Below are 16,102 nucleotides of genomic sequence, written 5' to 3' on the forward strand. Positions count from 1 at the left end.
TTAAATGTTCACAACAATAAGAACAAAAGGGGTAATTGTGTGAGGTGAAGAAAGCATCAGCTAACCTTATTGTGGCAATCATTTTGCAATATATATGTATATCAATTATTGTGTCATACACCTGAAACTTACACAATGTAGTATGTCAATTATATATCAGTGTATCCAGGGAAAAAAGCTGTGTACGCTAAATTAATAGCTTTTCAAAGGATAACCTTTTCCTAGAGGCTAAGTTAAATATTGGGTGCATTTCCAGAAGAAAATGACAAATGTCCAATCAAATAGCACATGTAAAGTGATTAAAATGCCATTGTTGTTGATGGCTCTTGGAATTCAAGGTTAGCAAATCTGTAACCTAAGTGCCAGTGCCCCTATTCTAACCTAAGGCAGATGTTCATAGACCATCCTGCCAAGTATGATGTCAGAATCCTCTCCAGGAGCACCCACTGTCTCTCAGTCATGGTTGGTACTTGAGATGACCCTGGGGCCATCACTAGCACATATGTTGCCTTCAGGCAAATCATGAAAAGGTATCTTTTTTCAAGATCTTATCCCTTTTTCTTTTGTAATATTAACTTAATATATTGATTTTTTTGGAGACCAAAATACATCTGTTGGAAAATCATTATAAACAGCCCATATCTGATGTCAACCATATGTTTGACACCCCCTAGGATGGGATATCCTTGAGTAGTATACTATCTTCATAAACCATTCGCAGCAACCCTGGGTGATACTTTTTCTTGTCATCTCTACTGGAGATCTGCCTCCTCCCCTAAAATAAATCCTTGTCACTCTCCCCCAGAAAGAGTGGTCTGAAACCCCTGGAAATGGCCCAGGTGTCCTGGCATGCTAGCACTGGAGTTTGCCCTACTTTGGTATCTAGGAGGCAACTGAACTGCCCGCTTTCTCTTGGTCAGTTGTACAGTCCATAGAAGAAGGCAATATGGCAAGACATAGGATGCTAACTAGATGTTATTAACCAGTCAGCTGTTTCCATTTCTAGGCAACGTGATGGAAGGAAAACTATGGGTCTTTGTTCCAATTAAAACTCAGACTTCATTCCATTTTTTCCCAGTCCCTGAATTTGCTAATTTCACACTTCAGTGATTTGCAATGAACACAGTTCCCTGGGGCCTTTGCTGTTGCATTGCAGACTGTATTGCAGCCCAAGCCTCTCCCTCCCAACACCTAGCAGTTTGGGTGTGCAATCCAGTGATTCTGAAGATGTGTCCTAGGTGGCACAGTCCACTGGGCTTCATGATGAGTTTGGGAAACTCAGAAGGTGCGGGCATGTTCCGCCCAGCAGATTCTAACTGGTCACTTAGAGTTTTGAAATTAGTGTTTCCTACTTGAGGTGTGCTACAGTCACATGGGAATCCTCATGCCTTGATGCTTGTCAGGAAAGACCTTTTTCCATCCAAGCCTGTAAAACTCATTGAGTGGAGTGCAATCAAAGAGCAGGGTGAGGTTGGTTTTAGAGAAGATGATTGTCCTATAGGCCCAGCGACCATATTAAATAAGAAGTATTACCATATTTATTTATACTCTGCCTATATCCAAAAGAATATGCAATACCTTATAATTAAGAAATTGTTTCACTGAGTCTAGAGACCATTACATAGAATAAGACCAAAAAGCATTAAGAGGCAAAGGAGATGACCAGGGCATGTTATATAAGGCTCTCTCAGCCCAATTTCAGGTTGATTTCCCTGGTACTCTCCTGGACAGGGTGTATCTCTGGACTTAGAAATCTAGGATTCAGGTCTTATCTCTGTACTTGACAGCTGTGAGCCACTGGTGGTTTTTTGCTGTTGTTGTTCAGTCGGTAAGTCATATCCAAGTCTTTGTAACCCCATGGACTGTAGCACACCAGGCTTTGCTGTCCTTCACTATCTCCCAGAGTTTGCTCAGATTCATGTCCATTGAATCACTGATACTATCTAACCATCTCATCCTCTGTCCCCCTCTTCTCCTTTTGCCTTCAATCTTTACCAGCATCAGGGTTTTTTCCAATGAGTCACCTCTTTGCATCAGGTGGCCAGAGTATTAGAGCTTCACTGTTAGGGTATTCAGGGTTGATTTCCTTTAAGACTGACTGGTTTGATCTCCTTGCAAGTCTCTCTCCCTCTCAAAGAGTGTTCTCTAGCACCACAATTCGAAAGCATCGATTCTTTAGTACTCAGCCTTCTTTTGGTTCAACTCTTGCATCCATACATGACTCCTGGAAAAACTAGAGCTTTGACTATACAGACAAAAGGGATGTCTCTGTCTGTTTGTCATAGCTTTCCTTCCAAGGAGCAAACATCTTTTAGTTTCATGGCTCCAGTCACCATCTGCAGTGATTTTGGAGCACAAGAAAAAAAAGTCTGTCACTGTTTCCAGTTTTTCTCCTTCTATTTGCCATGAAGTGATGAAACTGGGTGCCATGATCTTAGTTCTTTGAATGCCAAGTTTTAAGCCAGCTTTGTCTCTCTTGGGTGGCCCTGCACGGCATGGCTCGTAGCTTCATTGAGTTACACAAGCCCCTTCGTCATGACAAGGCTATAATCCATGAAGGGGATGAGCCACTGGGGAAATGATTAAATCCCCCAAGCTGCTGGGGCTAGGTCCATATTTCTCCAGAGCCTTTGTATGAAATGAGGTTACCAGAGCCGCTTCCCTCCTCTTCCCACAGCGCAGCAAGGAGCTTTGACTCTTGCCTTCCCTGGAAGTCCCCTAGTACAGAGGGGTCTGACTGCCTGCAGCTCACCAACCCATCCCTCCCTCACTCCTCCACCGAGCAAATGATCTGCTCTGCATACACCAGCCATCTCATCTCTGATCTCATCTTCCCTCTGTCTGTGATTGCATCTTTCCCCGCCCATCCTCCCAGGCCCATCATTACCTCATTCCCCCCAGGTCTCATGTTCAGCACACACTTTATCAAACGCCTATTCTCTGCAAGACAATTGGTGTTATTTCTCCCTCCTTTGAGTCTCCAGAGCCCTTGGTTGCCAGTTTCTTTTGAACCTAGTGATTCTGTTTATTTCCCAGTCACAAGTGTCCTTAACTCTCTTCCTCCATTAAATTACAAATTTTATTAAAATCTGGTTTTTCCAGTCTTAGCTGTCGTCATGTTTCCTGCAGCATCCAGGCCCCACTCTGGTCAGAAAACAGTAAGCACTCTGTGAATGTTTGATTAACTGAAGGGAGGAAGGAAAGAGGCATTCAGGGCATTCAGTGCATTCAGGGCATTCTCCCCCACACCTGGCTGGAAAGGTGGTCTGCCGTCCCTGTTCAGGTTGTGTGCTGGTAGACGTGGATGTGCCCAAAATTTATCAGTCTCCCCTTCATCACAAGTGCCACTGTGCACTTTCTCTTTCTTTGGTCTCATAGAGTCAGAGAAATTGAAATATCTGGAAAGATCAGGTCCCCTGGAGAAGTGCTCACTCACACCTCGCACTTGTCTATTCCTTTCCCCTGGAGTCCATTCCATCCTCATGTTGATGATTCCCAAGTTTAGGTCCACTTTGTGGACTCCGCGGGGCCCTGGGCCTTATGTCTGCTTGCCTTTTAGACAGCTTCTCTTGGATGTCCACAGAAAATCACCTTGCCCAGATCTGTTCTCAGCTTCCTCCTGCCTGCAGCCTTGCTGTGTCTTCTGACCCTGTGAGTGGCCCAGCACACATGTCCTTTCTCTCTCTCTGCTGACACATCCAGTCAGCATTTGAGTCTCTGGTATCTGCTTCCCACTCTGTCTCCTTGGCCACTACTCCAGGCTTTGCTATCTCTTGCTTGACCTATTCCAGCACCTCTTTTGCTCCCCCACCCCACCACCTCCCACCATGCTGTCTTTCTCTCTTGCAGCCAAAAGGTGTAGCTACACATGGGATCATGCCACTTCCCTGATTAAAACCGTCAGGATAGCATCCAAACATCTAAGCAGAGCTTACAAGATCCTGCTCAGCCCTCTTTCCTTATCTCATGCCGCCTTCCCCCAGCACTGAAAGCTTCAATGTTATTCAACTGTCAGCCCCTGTCCCACTGCAGTCCCTCTTGCTTTGGGGCCTTTGGCAAGTGCTGTTCACTCTTACCTGTCCAACACTTAGCCTTGGTTCACATCTCAGCATTTCCTTCTCCAGAAAGTCTTCCCCATCATGCTCCCCAGAAGTCTGGATCGGTGTCCCCTATTACATATTCTCACAGCTCCCACATACCCAATAAGCACTTACTAGAACTGCCCGTGTTACTCACTTCCCTCCTCATCTTAGTAAGAACCATGCATTAGGTCTGCCTCACTTCCTATTGTAGCTTCACCTCACAGAGCAACTTGGTATAGCAGATGCCTACTATTTGCTGAATGATTGACTTAATTTCTGCTCAGGCTGCATCCTAGTCAGAATGAAAGTGTTGTGAGTTTGGCACTTCCTTGTTTGGTCTCTAGGTAATATTATACCCATGTTCTATGTAGTCCTCTGATGGCCTTTCAGAGCAGGTGAAGTGCAGGTCCTGCGTGTGGTTGGGCCCTCTAAGAGGACTCTTGATAGCTGTTTGCTTGGGATATGATATTCTGCTCGGATTCTCCCTCGAAAGTACCCTGGGCTGGGGCTGGATTAAACAGCCCAGCCTACAAACAGCTTGGTAGGGACCTGGATGAATAAACGTGCTGATCAGTTTTTAAAGAGAAAACTACTGGAGACTGAAGGGGCTTGGAAGACTCCTAGATGCTGAATCTTTCAACAGGACTTTGCAGGATGGACAAGAATAAGTCGAGTGTGGTTTGGCAGGTGGGTGGGCAGAAGGAATTTATAGGGATAGGTTGAGCACATGAGCAGTCCGGTTATTTACCTTGGAATCACACCAGCAGAACTTCAAAAATTAGTTGCCTGCAGAGAAATCATTTACACAAATTCAGGATAGAAGTAACCTCTGGATTTGAGGAAACAGAACTGTCAGTTATTACCTATTTTTTCAGCTAGAGGATGACATGACACTCTTCATTCTTCTTTAAACTGCATATATATGTCAAAGTTTTTTTTTTTTTTTTAGTTGAAAGAATGTTAGTTGGTAGGACCAAAATCCCAGTAAATAAAGCAAAGAATGATGTGATCTTATCAGATATGAACATGTTAGTTGCTCAGTTGTGTCCAACTCTGCGACCCCATGGACTGTAGTTCACCAGGCTCCTCTGTCCCTGGGATTCTATAGGCAAGAGTACTGGAGTGGGTTGCCATTCCCTTCTCCAGGGAATCTTCCCAACCCAGGGATCAAACCTGGGTCCCTTGCACTGTAGGTGGATTCTTTATCATCAAATATGAGTGAGACTAAAAAGCTTCTCAAGAGTGAGATTTTATAGTAATTTCCTTCTGTCTCTATTTTTAATAATTGAATGTGGTTTTTGTAAAGTGTATGTATAATGCAGGGGGCAGTATTTCAAGCTTCCCAAGGCTTTGGCTGCATGGGTGGCTATGGAAAAGCAATGGGTGTGGAAGTGAGGTGGCCCTGGGTCCCAGTATCAGCCCTTCTGCTTCCTTATCACTCTGTGGACCTGGTTGGGCACTCCATCTCTCAAAGGTCTCAGCATCCTTGCACGTAGGATAGGGATTATCAGACCTGCATCACAGGATGTTTGGAGGGGTAAAGCAGAAAATGGGTACAAAGCACCTGGTGCCGAGCCTAGGGAAGGACCCTTACAGACCATTTAATTCAACCTCTTCATTTTGTTTCCTTTAAACTGTTCTTAATTGCACATGATAAATAGTATAAATGAGCTTATGATGAAAAGCTTTATTGGCTCCACTGCACCTCCCCCCACCTGCATCTCCATCCCCAGGGCAACCTGCTTTAATCATTTCTGTTTCTAGTTCTTCTAGTTGTTATCTCCATAATGTGTGGTAATATGAGGTTAACCTCTATTTCTTCATGAGCAACTTTAAACAATGCTTATTGACTCCCTAATTGTAAAGATGAAATTTTAGGTTATTTACATCTGTTCCCTCTCTTCCTCTCAATATTTGATTATGTCACATTTTTTATTTATATTGTCCTATCTTGTAATCAGAAATAGTATACTTAGACTTCTTTCAGTAACATTATTTAGTATCTTGACTCTTTCCATGAAAGATGAGGAAATCAACAGACCTCACTTCCACTTCTAGACTCCTATCTCCTACTTCCTGTCAGCTGCTCTTTTACTTTTATATTGTCACAGCTGTATTTTCTGTAACATTTGTATTTTGCTCTTTATCTGTGATTTATTCCTTAACTGTAGCCTAACAAAAGGAGGAAAAAAACAAAAGCAAATACTTTTTACATTATTTCTCCAAAACGAGTATTGTTCTGTGTTGGACCAAGTGCCATGCTAAGATTTTATTTCCTTCCCTCTGATTCTAGCATCAAGACCCCCAAAGCTCCTTATTGTAAAATTCAAAAGTACTTTCAGAGTTTCTTCCAGTTTAATTTTTTGAAGTAATATATGTATAGTAATATTTAGTAAATACATATAAGTAGCAAAAAACAGGGAGGAAGAGAGAGAGGAATGGACAATAAACACCTGAAAATCCTGCCCTGTGGAACATTTCTTAGAAGTATTCACACAGAGTAATCAGTAACATTGAAGACAAAATTCTTCCCGTAGTGATAAGGGAAAACATCTAGACCTGTTGAGAAAACCCAGCATAGGAGAGATTCTGTCCTAAGTCTAAATTCCCTTATGTGCCACAGACTTTCAACTTTTATTCCACATACTTATTAAGCATTTGCTATCTGCTAGTCACTATGCTTATTCCTGGTAATAAAATATAGTCAAAAATAATCATTGTCCCTACCTTCATGAATGTCACATTCCAGTAGAGGGAGGTAGATATTAATCAAATAGTCACATATAGACATGTACAATACAGACTGAGTTCAAATGCTAGAAAGGAAAAGAGCTTGGTTCTTTGAGGACATATAACAAAGGAACCCCTTGGGCAGAGAGGTATTGGAGGGATCCAAGAAGTCTCCCTGAAAGGAATGATGCTTAAATTGAGATCTGAAAGAAGAGTGGGGATTTACTAAGCAAAGGTCAGGGAGATAGGTTAGTGAGCATTCCAGAGAGAAGGTAGAAATTCAGTGATGAGTGTGCAAACGGTGGATGTAAATAACAGAAAGCTGCTGTCACTGGTGCAGAAAGAGCTGCTGGGGAGAGGAGTTGGGAAGAAACCCACTCTGGGTGGCCTTCATAGGCCAGGGGCCAGATGGTTTCCTAGTAGGTTGGAAAGCCAAGTGTGACCCTTTAGAATAGAGACTGGATGAGAGTTGGTCCGCATTAGCATAGGTGCCTCCTGTGAAGCCTGTTCAGATCCCTGACACAGGCCTTGTGTGCTCTGAACTGGACATTTTTATCAACTGTGGTGGCCTCAGCTCATGAATGCCAAACAAATACCTTCCACCTTGCAGAGTATGTAGCCACCTCATCATGCAAATGACCACATAGTTCATCCTTGGGAACCTTCCAGACAATGCTGTCTCACCTCTGTGAGGAAACCACACCCTTCTCTTTCCTCACCTTCATTAACAAATGGCATTACAAGGTAGAGAACTCACAAGAAGCATGCCAACAGGAAGTGCCCCCAAACCGCCTCTGGTCCTGCAGGTTGCAAATATACATTCATTTAATACTTATTGCATGACTGTTATGTACTGGGCACTGGAGATAAAAAGTAGAAATAGAGGCACTCAACATTCCTCCCTTTAAGGAGCTCATACTATTGTGGTCAATGTGGAGAGAATTCAAGACATAAGGACTTACTGGTCGTAGGAGGTGAGGAAGAGCGAGAAAATGAGCCCCAGGTCTTAGACATGGACAGATGAGGTTGTTGTGCCATTTTAGGAGCAAAGGAACCTGAGATAAGAAAGGGAGGAGGTCAGCTTTAGAAATGTGAAGCTTTGGAAATATCTAGCAAGGAGGTAGATACCCAAATCTGGAGCTTGAAAGAGGCATCCGGCTGGAAATAGAGTTGACAAATCAAAGGCAGTGCTTACAGACTTGGGAATAGATGAGACAGATTGGGTAGAATAAAGTGAGAAGAAAAGAGGGACCTTGGAGAAAACCAACATTTAAAGAATGGTTAGAAGTCAAACCTGCAAGAGAATTTTAAAAAAGAGAAATTGAAATAATGGGGCCCAGCAGAACTCATTGTCATAGTGCCTAACATGTTAGGAGGACCAACAGTTGTCCACTGTACTTGGTAAGAGAGCAGTAATCCCTGCCCGAGCCGTTGCCGTGACACGGGAGAGCAGGCCATGATGGTTTGTTTGCTGTGCAGGGAAGTGAAGACTAGGAAATGGAGAGAGAGGTAAAAGGCTCCTATAAGCTGCTTGGCCCTGAAAGGAGGAAAGAAATGGAAGGGTGACTGAAGATACAGGCTAGAAAAACATTCAGTAATACTCTAAAGAGCAGAACAAGGATATTGAATGGAAACTACTGGGAAGTTGCTTTGGTTTAAAACTCTAACCATTAGAGTTTTAAAATGGATTGGGCTACCTCCAGAAGCACTGAGATCTTGATTATCGGAGGTATCAAAGAAGACCCTGAATGTTATGTTAAGAAAGAGTAAGGTGTTCAATCAGTAATCTAGGCTTCCACTGTAAGAAACTGGAGAAAGAAAAACAAACCCCAAACAAGCAGAAGGATGGGCATAATAAAGATAGGAACAGAAATCAGTAACATTGAGTGCAGAAAAACTATAGGGAAATACACATGAAACTAAAAGCTGTCCCCGTTTCATTTCTGATACTGGTAATTTGTGTCCTTTCTCTCTCTCTTTTTTTTTTCTGGTCTGGTCTGGCCAGAGGTTTAGCAATTTTATTGTTTTTTTCCCCAGTGAATCAGCCTGAATAATCAATAGCCAGGTTTTCAGATTATATAATGGATCAAAGGATCTAAGCTTACACCCAGCAAGGAAGACCAAGTTGCTTAATTTACTGGTTTGGGGAGGAACAGATTAATTAAGAAAGGAGGGAAATTTCCCCCTCTGGGTAAGAAACTGAGAATTACACCCAGATCAGGTGGAGCCCTCTGAGAGTTCAGTTGTCCTCCATCTGTTATCCCCACTTCAAAACCTGAAGGGAGTTTGGGAGTTTCTTTCTTGAGCAGCTAGCTGGCCTGCTAGATTTCCAGGATGGCCATGTTCTACCATGCCTGGTAAAGAAAGCCAAGCGTACTCACAATTATGATTTTCTCAGGTGCTTAGAATCCAAGAGTATCAGAGTTGAATGAAGGCTGGATTTTACCTAATGCAAATCCCCACAGTTTAAAGAAGAGAAACCAAGGCCCATGGAAGTTGGCTTGTCTAGGTCCCCTCCATACCCTCTGATCTGAAATCCAGTGATCATGAGCTGGCCCTGGGACAGACAGTAAGACCATATCTTCCAAGCCTCTGGAGAAGGAAATGGCAACCCACTCCTGTATCCTTGCCTGGAAAATCCCATGGACAGATGAGCCTGGCAGGCTTACACTCCATGGGGTCGCAAAGAGTCGGACACAACTGAGCAACTTCACTTCACTTTCCAGGCCTGCCTGCCCCTAATCGTCATAGTATATGTTTGCTTTTAAGCTTACTTTTATGCATAAAGAATCCCCATGAGAACCTGTCTGTCTGGGCCCTAGTCCCTCTTCTCTCGCCCACTGGAATCAAGATGGAGAAAACCCACCAGACCCAGGCCTTCACACTGAGGCATCCTGCCCGATAGGACTGGCTACCTGCCTTGAGCCCATGTGCCTGAGCTCACCACCAACCAGCTGAACATAGTCTGGGTCTATCATCCTTATCTGATCCCACTGCAACTTTGAATTCTTCACCAAAATCCTTGTAAGACTGTAATGAAAATGTACTACGCACTCAGTATGTCTAGGTCTGTGCTATGAGGCTATACATTCTCTCAGTTCTACTCATTAAAATAGGTACTGTTCTCATCCTCATTTTTCAGATAAATAGGCTCAAAGAGGTTAAGCAATGTGCTTATGACTTCCCTGGTGGCTTAGACGGTAAAGCATCTGCCTACAATGTGGGAGACCCGGGTTCAAACCCTGGGTCGGGAAGATCTCCTGGAGAAGGAAATGGCAACCCACTCCAGTACTCTTGCCTGGAAAATCCCATGGATGGAGGAGCCCGGTAGGCTACAGTCCATGGGGTTGCAAAGAGTTGGACACGACTGAGTGAATTTAAGATCCTACAGCTAGTTAAGTAGAAGAGTCAGGGTCTGAACTCAGGTCTAACTAACTCCAGTGTTCAAACCATTAGTGATGAAAATTCTTCCTGGTTTAAAATAAAAGTTCTCTCTCTGTTTGTAGTCTCAGGAGGAAGTCTGTGATTTGCTTCATGCTGCACCCTTCCAAAACATCTTGCCTAGAGTCTACATCAAAGGTAAGAAACCTCTGAAAGCAGCTAAATACTCATATTACCATATGTACAATAGATTGCCAATGGGAATTTGCTGTGTGACTCAGGAAACTCAAACAGGGGCTCTGTAACAACCTAGAAGGGTGGGGTGGGGAGGGAGATGGGAGAGAGGTTCAAGAGGAAGGGGACATATGTATACTTATGACTAGTTCGTGTTGGTGTCTGGCAGAAAACAACAAAATTCCCTAAAGCAATTATCCTTCAATTAAAAATTAAATTAATTTTAAAAACTAGCCATTTGAATTTGAATCTTATGCTCTCTTAATCTCAGTAAACTCAGATCTGCAGTCAGACAAGGATAAGGTTAAAGCCTTGGGCAGCTGTCAATGCTGGAATTGTAAATGATGCTCCAGGCCTGTTCCTTGGTCCTTCTAGAAAATCCCTAGTATGTTGCTGTCTAGGTTAGTCTACATCCTTCAAGTGATGAGTAACTCACCACCCCATGAGGTAGATGATTCCACTCGACAAAGATAATAGAACATGTTTCCTTGTAGTGAGTCCTGATCACACTTGCCAGAACTAAGGAAAACAGCTCTACACACTCCTTCTAAGTGCTGGAATGCAAGTACATCACCAAGTCCTCTGAGAGCTCTTCCTTTCCCATTTCCCCTGATGTGTCCTGAATCTCATTTTCTGCCTACCATTCCTTTTGCAGAGGGCGAGCGTCTGGAGGTCCGGATGAAACGCCTGGAAGCCAAGTATGCCCCACTTCACCTGGTCCCTCTGATAGAGCGGCTGGGGACACCTCAGGTACGATCCTCCTATCGTGGACTCATAGAACCTAAAGGAACTTTAGAGGGAGAAAGAGAGCATTTGGTCCAACCTCCTCCTTATGGATAGGGAAACTGAGGCCCAGAGAGAGAAACAGAAAGTCTAACAGCACACAGCCTGGTAGTGGCAGGGGCGGGTCTGGAATGAGATTTGTTGACTCTCAGGCCTACACCCTCTATCATCTGTCCTGCCAAGAAAGAAGGAAGTCAGACAAGTATCTGTTACTCCCCGTTAAGTATAAAAAATTCAGCTGTTACCTCTCAGAATTAAAACCACCCACCCTGCAAGCCAGCACTTCACCTTTGGGTGCTGTGCTGTGCTTAGTCTCCCAGTTATGTCTGACCCACCAGGCTCCTCTGTCCATGGGGATTCTCTAGGCAAGAGTACTGGAATGGGTTGCCATGCCCTCCTCCAGGGATCTTCCCAACCCAAAGATCAAACCCAGGTCTCCCACATTGCAGGCAGATTCTTTACCATCTGATCCACCAGGGAAACCAGATCTTTGCTAAAGAAAAAAAAAATTACAGGAGCACGAGATGTTTATCACAGCATTGTTTGTTAAAGCAAAAACTGGAAGCAACCTAAATATCAATCAATAACATGTTGACTAAATAAAATGGGATAAAATCATTTAAATGATGAATACCTGCCAAATCATAATGAAAAGGGAAAAATCAGATCTAGATACATGAGTATGGACAGATCATTAACACACGGTTAGGTGAATAAACGAAGTTGCACAACAGGTCATGGAGTTTGATGCTATGTGGATTTTTTTAAACACATACCAAAAAATCATATAAAGTGAAACTTTTCCTAGGACATGAAAGTGCCCAGTTCAGAACAGTGGCAACTTGTGAAGAGAGATGAAAGATACAGAGATGGATAGGGAGATCAAACACAGCTTTATCTGTAATGTTCTCATATTTTCAAAGGTGAATGAGCTCAGGTGTTAATTCTGTAGTTAAAACTCATTTTTATAAGCCTGTATCTATATATGGAGATGAGTGAAAGAGGACCCCTGCCTTCAGAGAACTCACAGACCGTGCAGGTAGTTGGGAAAAAGACACCAGGAGAAAGGGAGGTAACAGGAAGCATATATTGTCCCCTTTCAAGTTGATTTAAGTTGAATCGGGCATTTAGGGGTGGAGGGCGGGGGGCAGGGATATTCAGGAAGAAGAGCAAACAGGCCACTGTAGTGAGGCATACCATGATGGCTTGTTTTGTTCAACAAAACCGACTATTTCAAAGGTTTAGGATTCAGATCCACTCTTGGACTTGCATCCCTAAGGTCCTCTCTCCTGTCACAAAAGCTCATGAGTCAGAAAGCTTTCGACCTTCGCAGAGAGCAAAAGGCCGTCTCTTCTCTCAAAAACCATGGCAAGTGGTGGAGCCCAGGGCGGAGCCCCATCTGCCCAGGTGTCAAGTTGATGAGGTTGACAGAGCCAGACCCCCTGTGGGCCACCCACCTCCTACAAAAACAGTGACTAAACATTTAGTGGCATTTGGGTTCTTTAGTCACCACCAAGAGAATTTAGATACTGTGAAATATGAACATTTTCTTTTTTGGCTTTCCAGAGCTGAACACAGAAGATCCTCTAAAGATTGCCTTTTAGGGAGAAATCCCCCAAGCCAGCGACATATAAATGTGTCTGCTCCAGGGCTGGTGTCATCCTACAAGAATCTGGCCTCTCGCACCCAGGCTTTGGCATGTGTTTCCACTTAGAAGTCTGTGAATTCCTTCCCTGTTCTGGTGAACACTATTTCCCTGGGTCTGGTGGAAATCTCAATTTGTCAAATGCTGATATTTAACAAACAAAAGCCTAGACATTCTGCTGGAGAGGAAATGCCAGTTGTATAAGTCTCCCAGCCCTTAAGGAATAGTCCAAAACTTAGTCCTCCTGTAGACAAAAGAAAAAATTTTTAAATATTAACTTTCAAGCTTGCTAGGGTTCAGGGAACTCACAAAACTTCTAGGTCAGTGATAGGGAAATTCTGCTGCATGTTTAATGTCGGAAGGGTTTGACTGTGCTGCATTGCTTGTATTTGTTTCTAGGAAAAACTGAGGTGACCTGGTTTGTTGCCCAGTGCTATCATGAAAAGAATGTTCTGTTGGGGAGTTGAAGGACTCTTCTTCCCAGCTTTATCCCTGAACTGTTGTATAATCTAGTGCTAGAATTTAATATCTTTGATCTTTGTTTTCCCATCTGTAAAACGGGCAAATAGCTGAGCTGCCTTTCACAATCATAATGGCAAACAAATAAGTAAAAACTTCCAAAAAACAGAAAGGAAAGAGTGGGCATGGGATATTAATCTTCTCCAAAGTATCCTAAATGTAATCAAAGTACTCCATACAGAAATATATTTCCACATGATTTCACAAATGCTTTCTCTATACCCTTATTAACAGAAAAGAATGGCAGAGAAAAAAAAAAAAATTCCCCACTGAATGGTACTGAAAAGAAATAGCTGAAATTTATGTTAAACACACACATACACACATAGTATATATTAAAAACACAGTCATAAATTTGGGGTATATGTGATAATAATCTATAATGCACTTTTTCAGAGCAGAAAGAAAAATTATATCAAAAGAAACAAGGACATGAAAGAAAACTCGAAACAAAAAAAAATATAAAGGAAGCAGCAAACATAAGAAACAAGCATAAGAAAAAGCATTCTGCCTTACCAGTAATCAATGAAATGTGAAAGAGCGGGGTACCGCTATTCATCTCCCAAGTTTGTTAAGAACTCTTCTTCGTGATAATGAAGTATCAGACTTGGTACAGATAGATGCACAGCGGTTCAGCTTTTCTTGGGACTAGATTGTCACCAGGTAGCAAAAGCCTTTTAAAACTACTTGTATTCTTTGAATAGTTCTAGGATTTTAGCCTAAGAAAATAACCAGAGATAAGCTCAAAAAGTGTATATAAGTGTGTGTGTGTGTGTGTGTGTATGTGTATGTATATATATATATATATATATAAGGAAAACGGGGCTTCCCAGGTGGCACAGTGGTAAAGAATCCCCCTGCCAACGCAGGAGACACAAAAGACGCAGGTTTGATCCCTGGGTCAGGAAGATCTCCTGGGGAAGGAAATGGCAACCCCTCCACTGTTCTTGCCTGGAGAATTCCATGGACAGAGAAGCTTGGCAAGCTACAGTCCATGGGGTCACAAAGAATTGGACACGACTGAGCAACTGAGCACACATGCGCATAAGAATAATTACTTAAGATCTGTCTATAATGTTGAAAACTTGTGAACAATTTAAAATAACCAACAAGAGTAGGACTAAAAGGAAGCTCAATAGTAAGGAGACATATGTATACCTATGGCTGATTCATGTTGATGTGTGGCAGAAACCAACACAATATTGCAAAGTAATTATCCTCCAATTAAAAATAAATAAATTCAAATTAAAAAAAATTTTAAAGAGTAAGACTAAATAAATGAAGTATATCGATGGCTATTTTATTTAGCCATTAAAAAACCATATTACTGAAGATATTGAAGGAAATGGTTTTTTATAGTACTAATATCTTGAGAAAAAGACAATATAGATAGTATGGTACAAATTTTGTTAAAATAGATACCTATACATAATCATATACATACACACAAATCATACATAAGTATCTTAAGAAAGCTTGTCTCTGGGTGATGGGATTTATGGGAGGTTTTTTTTAATTTTTTTAATAACATTTTTAGTTTTTTTTCCAGACTTTACTTTTATAGATCATAGAAGGACCCGTAAAGGTAAACTCTTTTCCAGGAAAAGGACAAAGCCCCTGACCATTTCAGTCGAGGCCCTTTGATTGGCTGTAGTTCGGGGTCACCAGAGTTCAAAGCCTCTCTCCAGATTTACTGGGTTGGCAAAAAAAAAATCATTCAATTTTAAGTAGAAATAAAACACATTTTTCATTTTCACCGAGAACTGTATTGAACGACATAGTCATTAACCAAAAGAACTTTTTGGCCAACCCAATATAAGCCCTGTTGCTAATTCTTTAGATCCTCCCGCAATTGGCAGGCCCTGAGGACTGATTCAGATTAACTGAATGCACAGGAGATTACCTGGTAAACCAGAGCTCTCTCTGTTGGCTTCTGAAAGAGAATATCCATGACTCAAGAACAAGGGTGGGTTTTTTCCTTACAGAGCGTCTTCGCTGTACCAGCGCTCTCTTTCTAAAGTAGGAGCCCAGCCAGGGTCTAGGCACCACCACAGAGCATTGCCTGGTGACAACCGAGTCAAGCATGGGGGCAGGAGTTTTAAAGAGGTGTTTCTGGTGAACTGTGGCAGCTCTCTGCTCTGGAGTGTTCTTTCTCTGCCCCTGGAACCAAGATGAGTCACCATGAATCAGGGTTCCCTCTCCCTCTTGTTTGAAACATAGGTTGTCAAATTCTTCTTCCCCAATTCACAGTTTTGCCTGAGACTTTTCAGTTTGTAGTTGTCATGACAACTACACTCCTGACCCGCATTCCTAACAGGCTCCAGCATTGGTGTTTCCTGACTTATTTCCCTTCATGGATTAGTTTAATTGAGGCTGCCCTCTTTCTCTGGGCTAGGGGGTGGGAGCTGTACTGGGGATAATCAGGGGGGCTCCCCCCAGCCACCCTGAACTCTCTGGGGAGCTGATCCCAGGAGTGCCCTGGGGACCTCTCAGTCTCAGAAGCCGGCCCTTTTTAGCTTTGTCCCTAGATCTGGAGATCTTAATTTGACCTTAGATGTTAATATCTATTATCTTTGCATTTGGTTTTGAGATCTCTACTCCCAGATATTTTTTCCTCCTACAGGTGGTAATGTGTTTTGATGTGCTAGCCTAGCCTGCTGATTATTAGAGATGCAACAACTAGAAGCCAGATGATCAACCAGTTTAAATTATTAATAGAGATTGTTGA

At 42.6% G+C, this 16,102-nt stretch overlaps 1 protein-coding gene across 9 annotated transcripts in view; it reads left to right on the top strand.

Moving 5' to 3' along the window:
• CYFIP2 (cytoplasmic FMR1 interacting protein 2) overlaps nt 1-16,102 on the top strand; it is a 129,534-nt gene that overhangs the window by 104,399 nt on the left and 9,033 nt on the right. For all 9 annotated transcript variants that reach the window (XM_081500465.1, XM_081500461.1, XM_081500463.1 and 6 more), the window contains 2 exons: nt 10,319-10,391; nt 11,083-11,177. In XM_081500465.1, coding sequence (XP_081356591.1) covers nt 10,319-10,391; nt 11,083-11,177 — 168 coding nt within the window. The remainder of the gene's footprint in view (nt 1-10,318; nt 10,392-11,082; nt 11,178-16,102) is intronic.

Source organism: Giraffa tippelskirchi, chromosome 6 (assembly GCF_054371585.1).
Source record: "Giraffa tippelskirchi isolate mGirTip1 chromosome 6, T2T-mGirTip1v1.2.pri, whole genome shotgun sequence".
Classification (NCBI taxonomy): domain Eukaryota; kingdom Metazoa; phylum Chordata; class Mammalia; order Artiodactyla; family Giraffidae; genus Giraffa; species Giraffa tippelskirchi.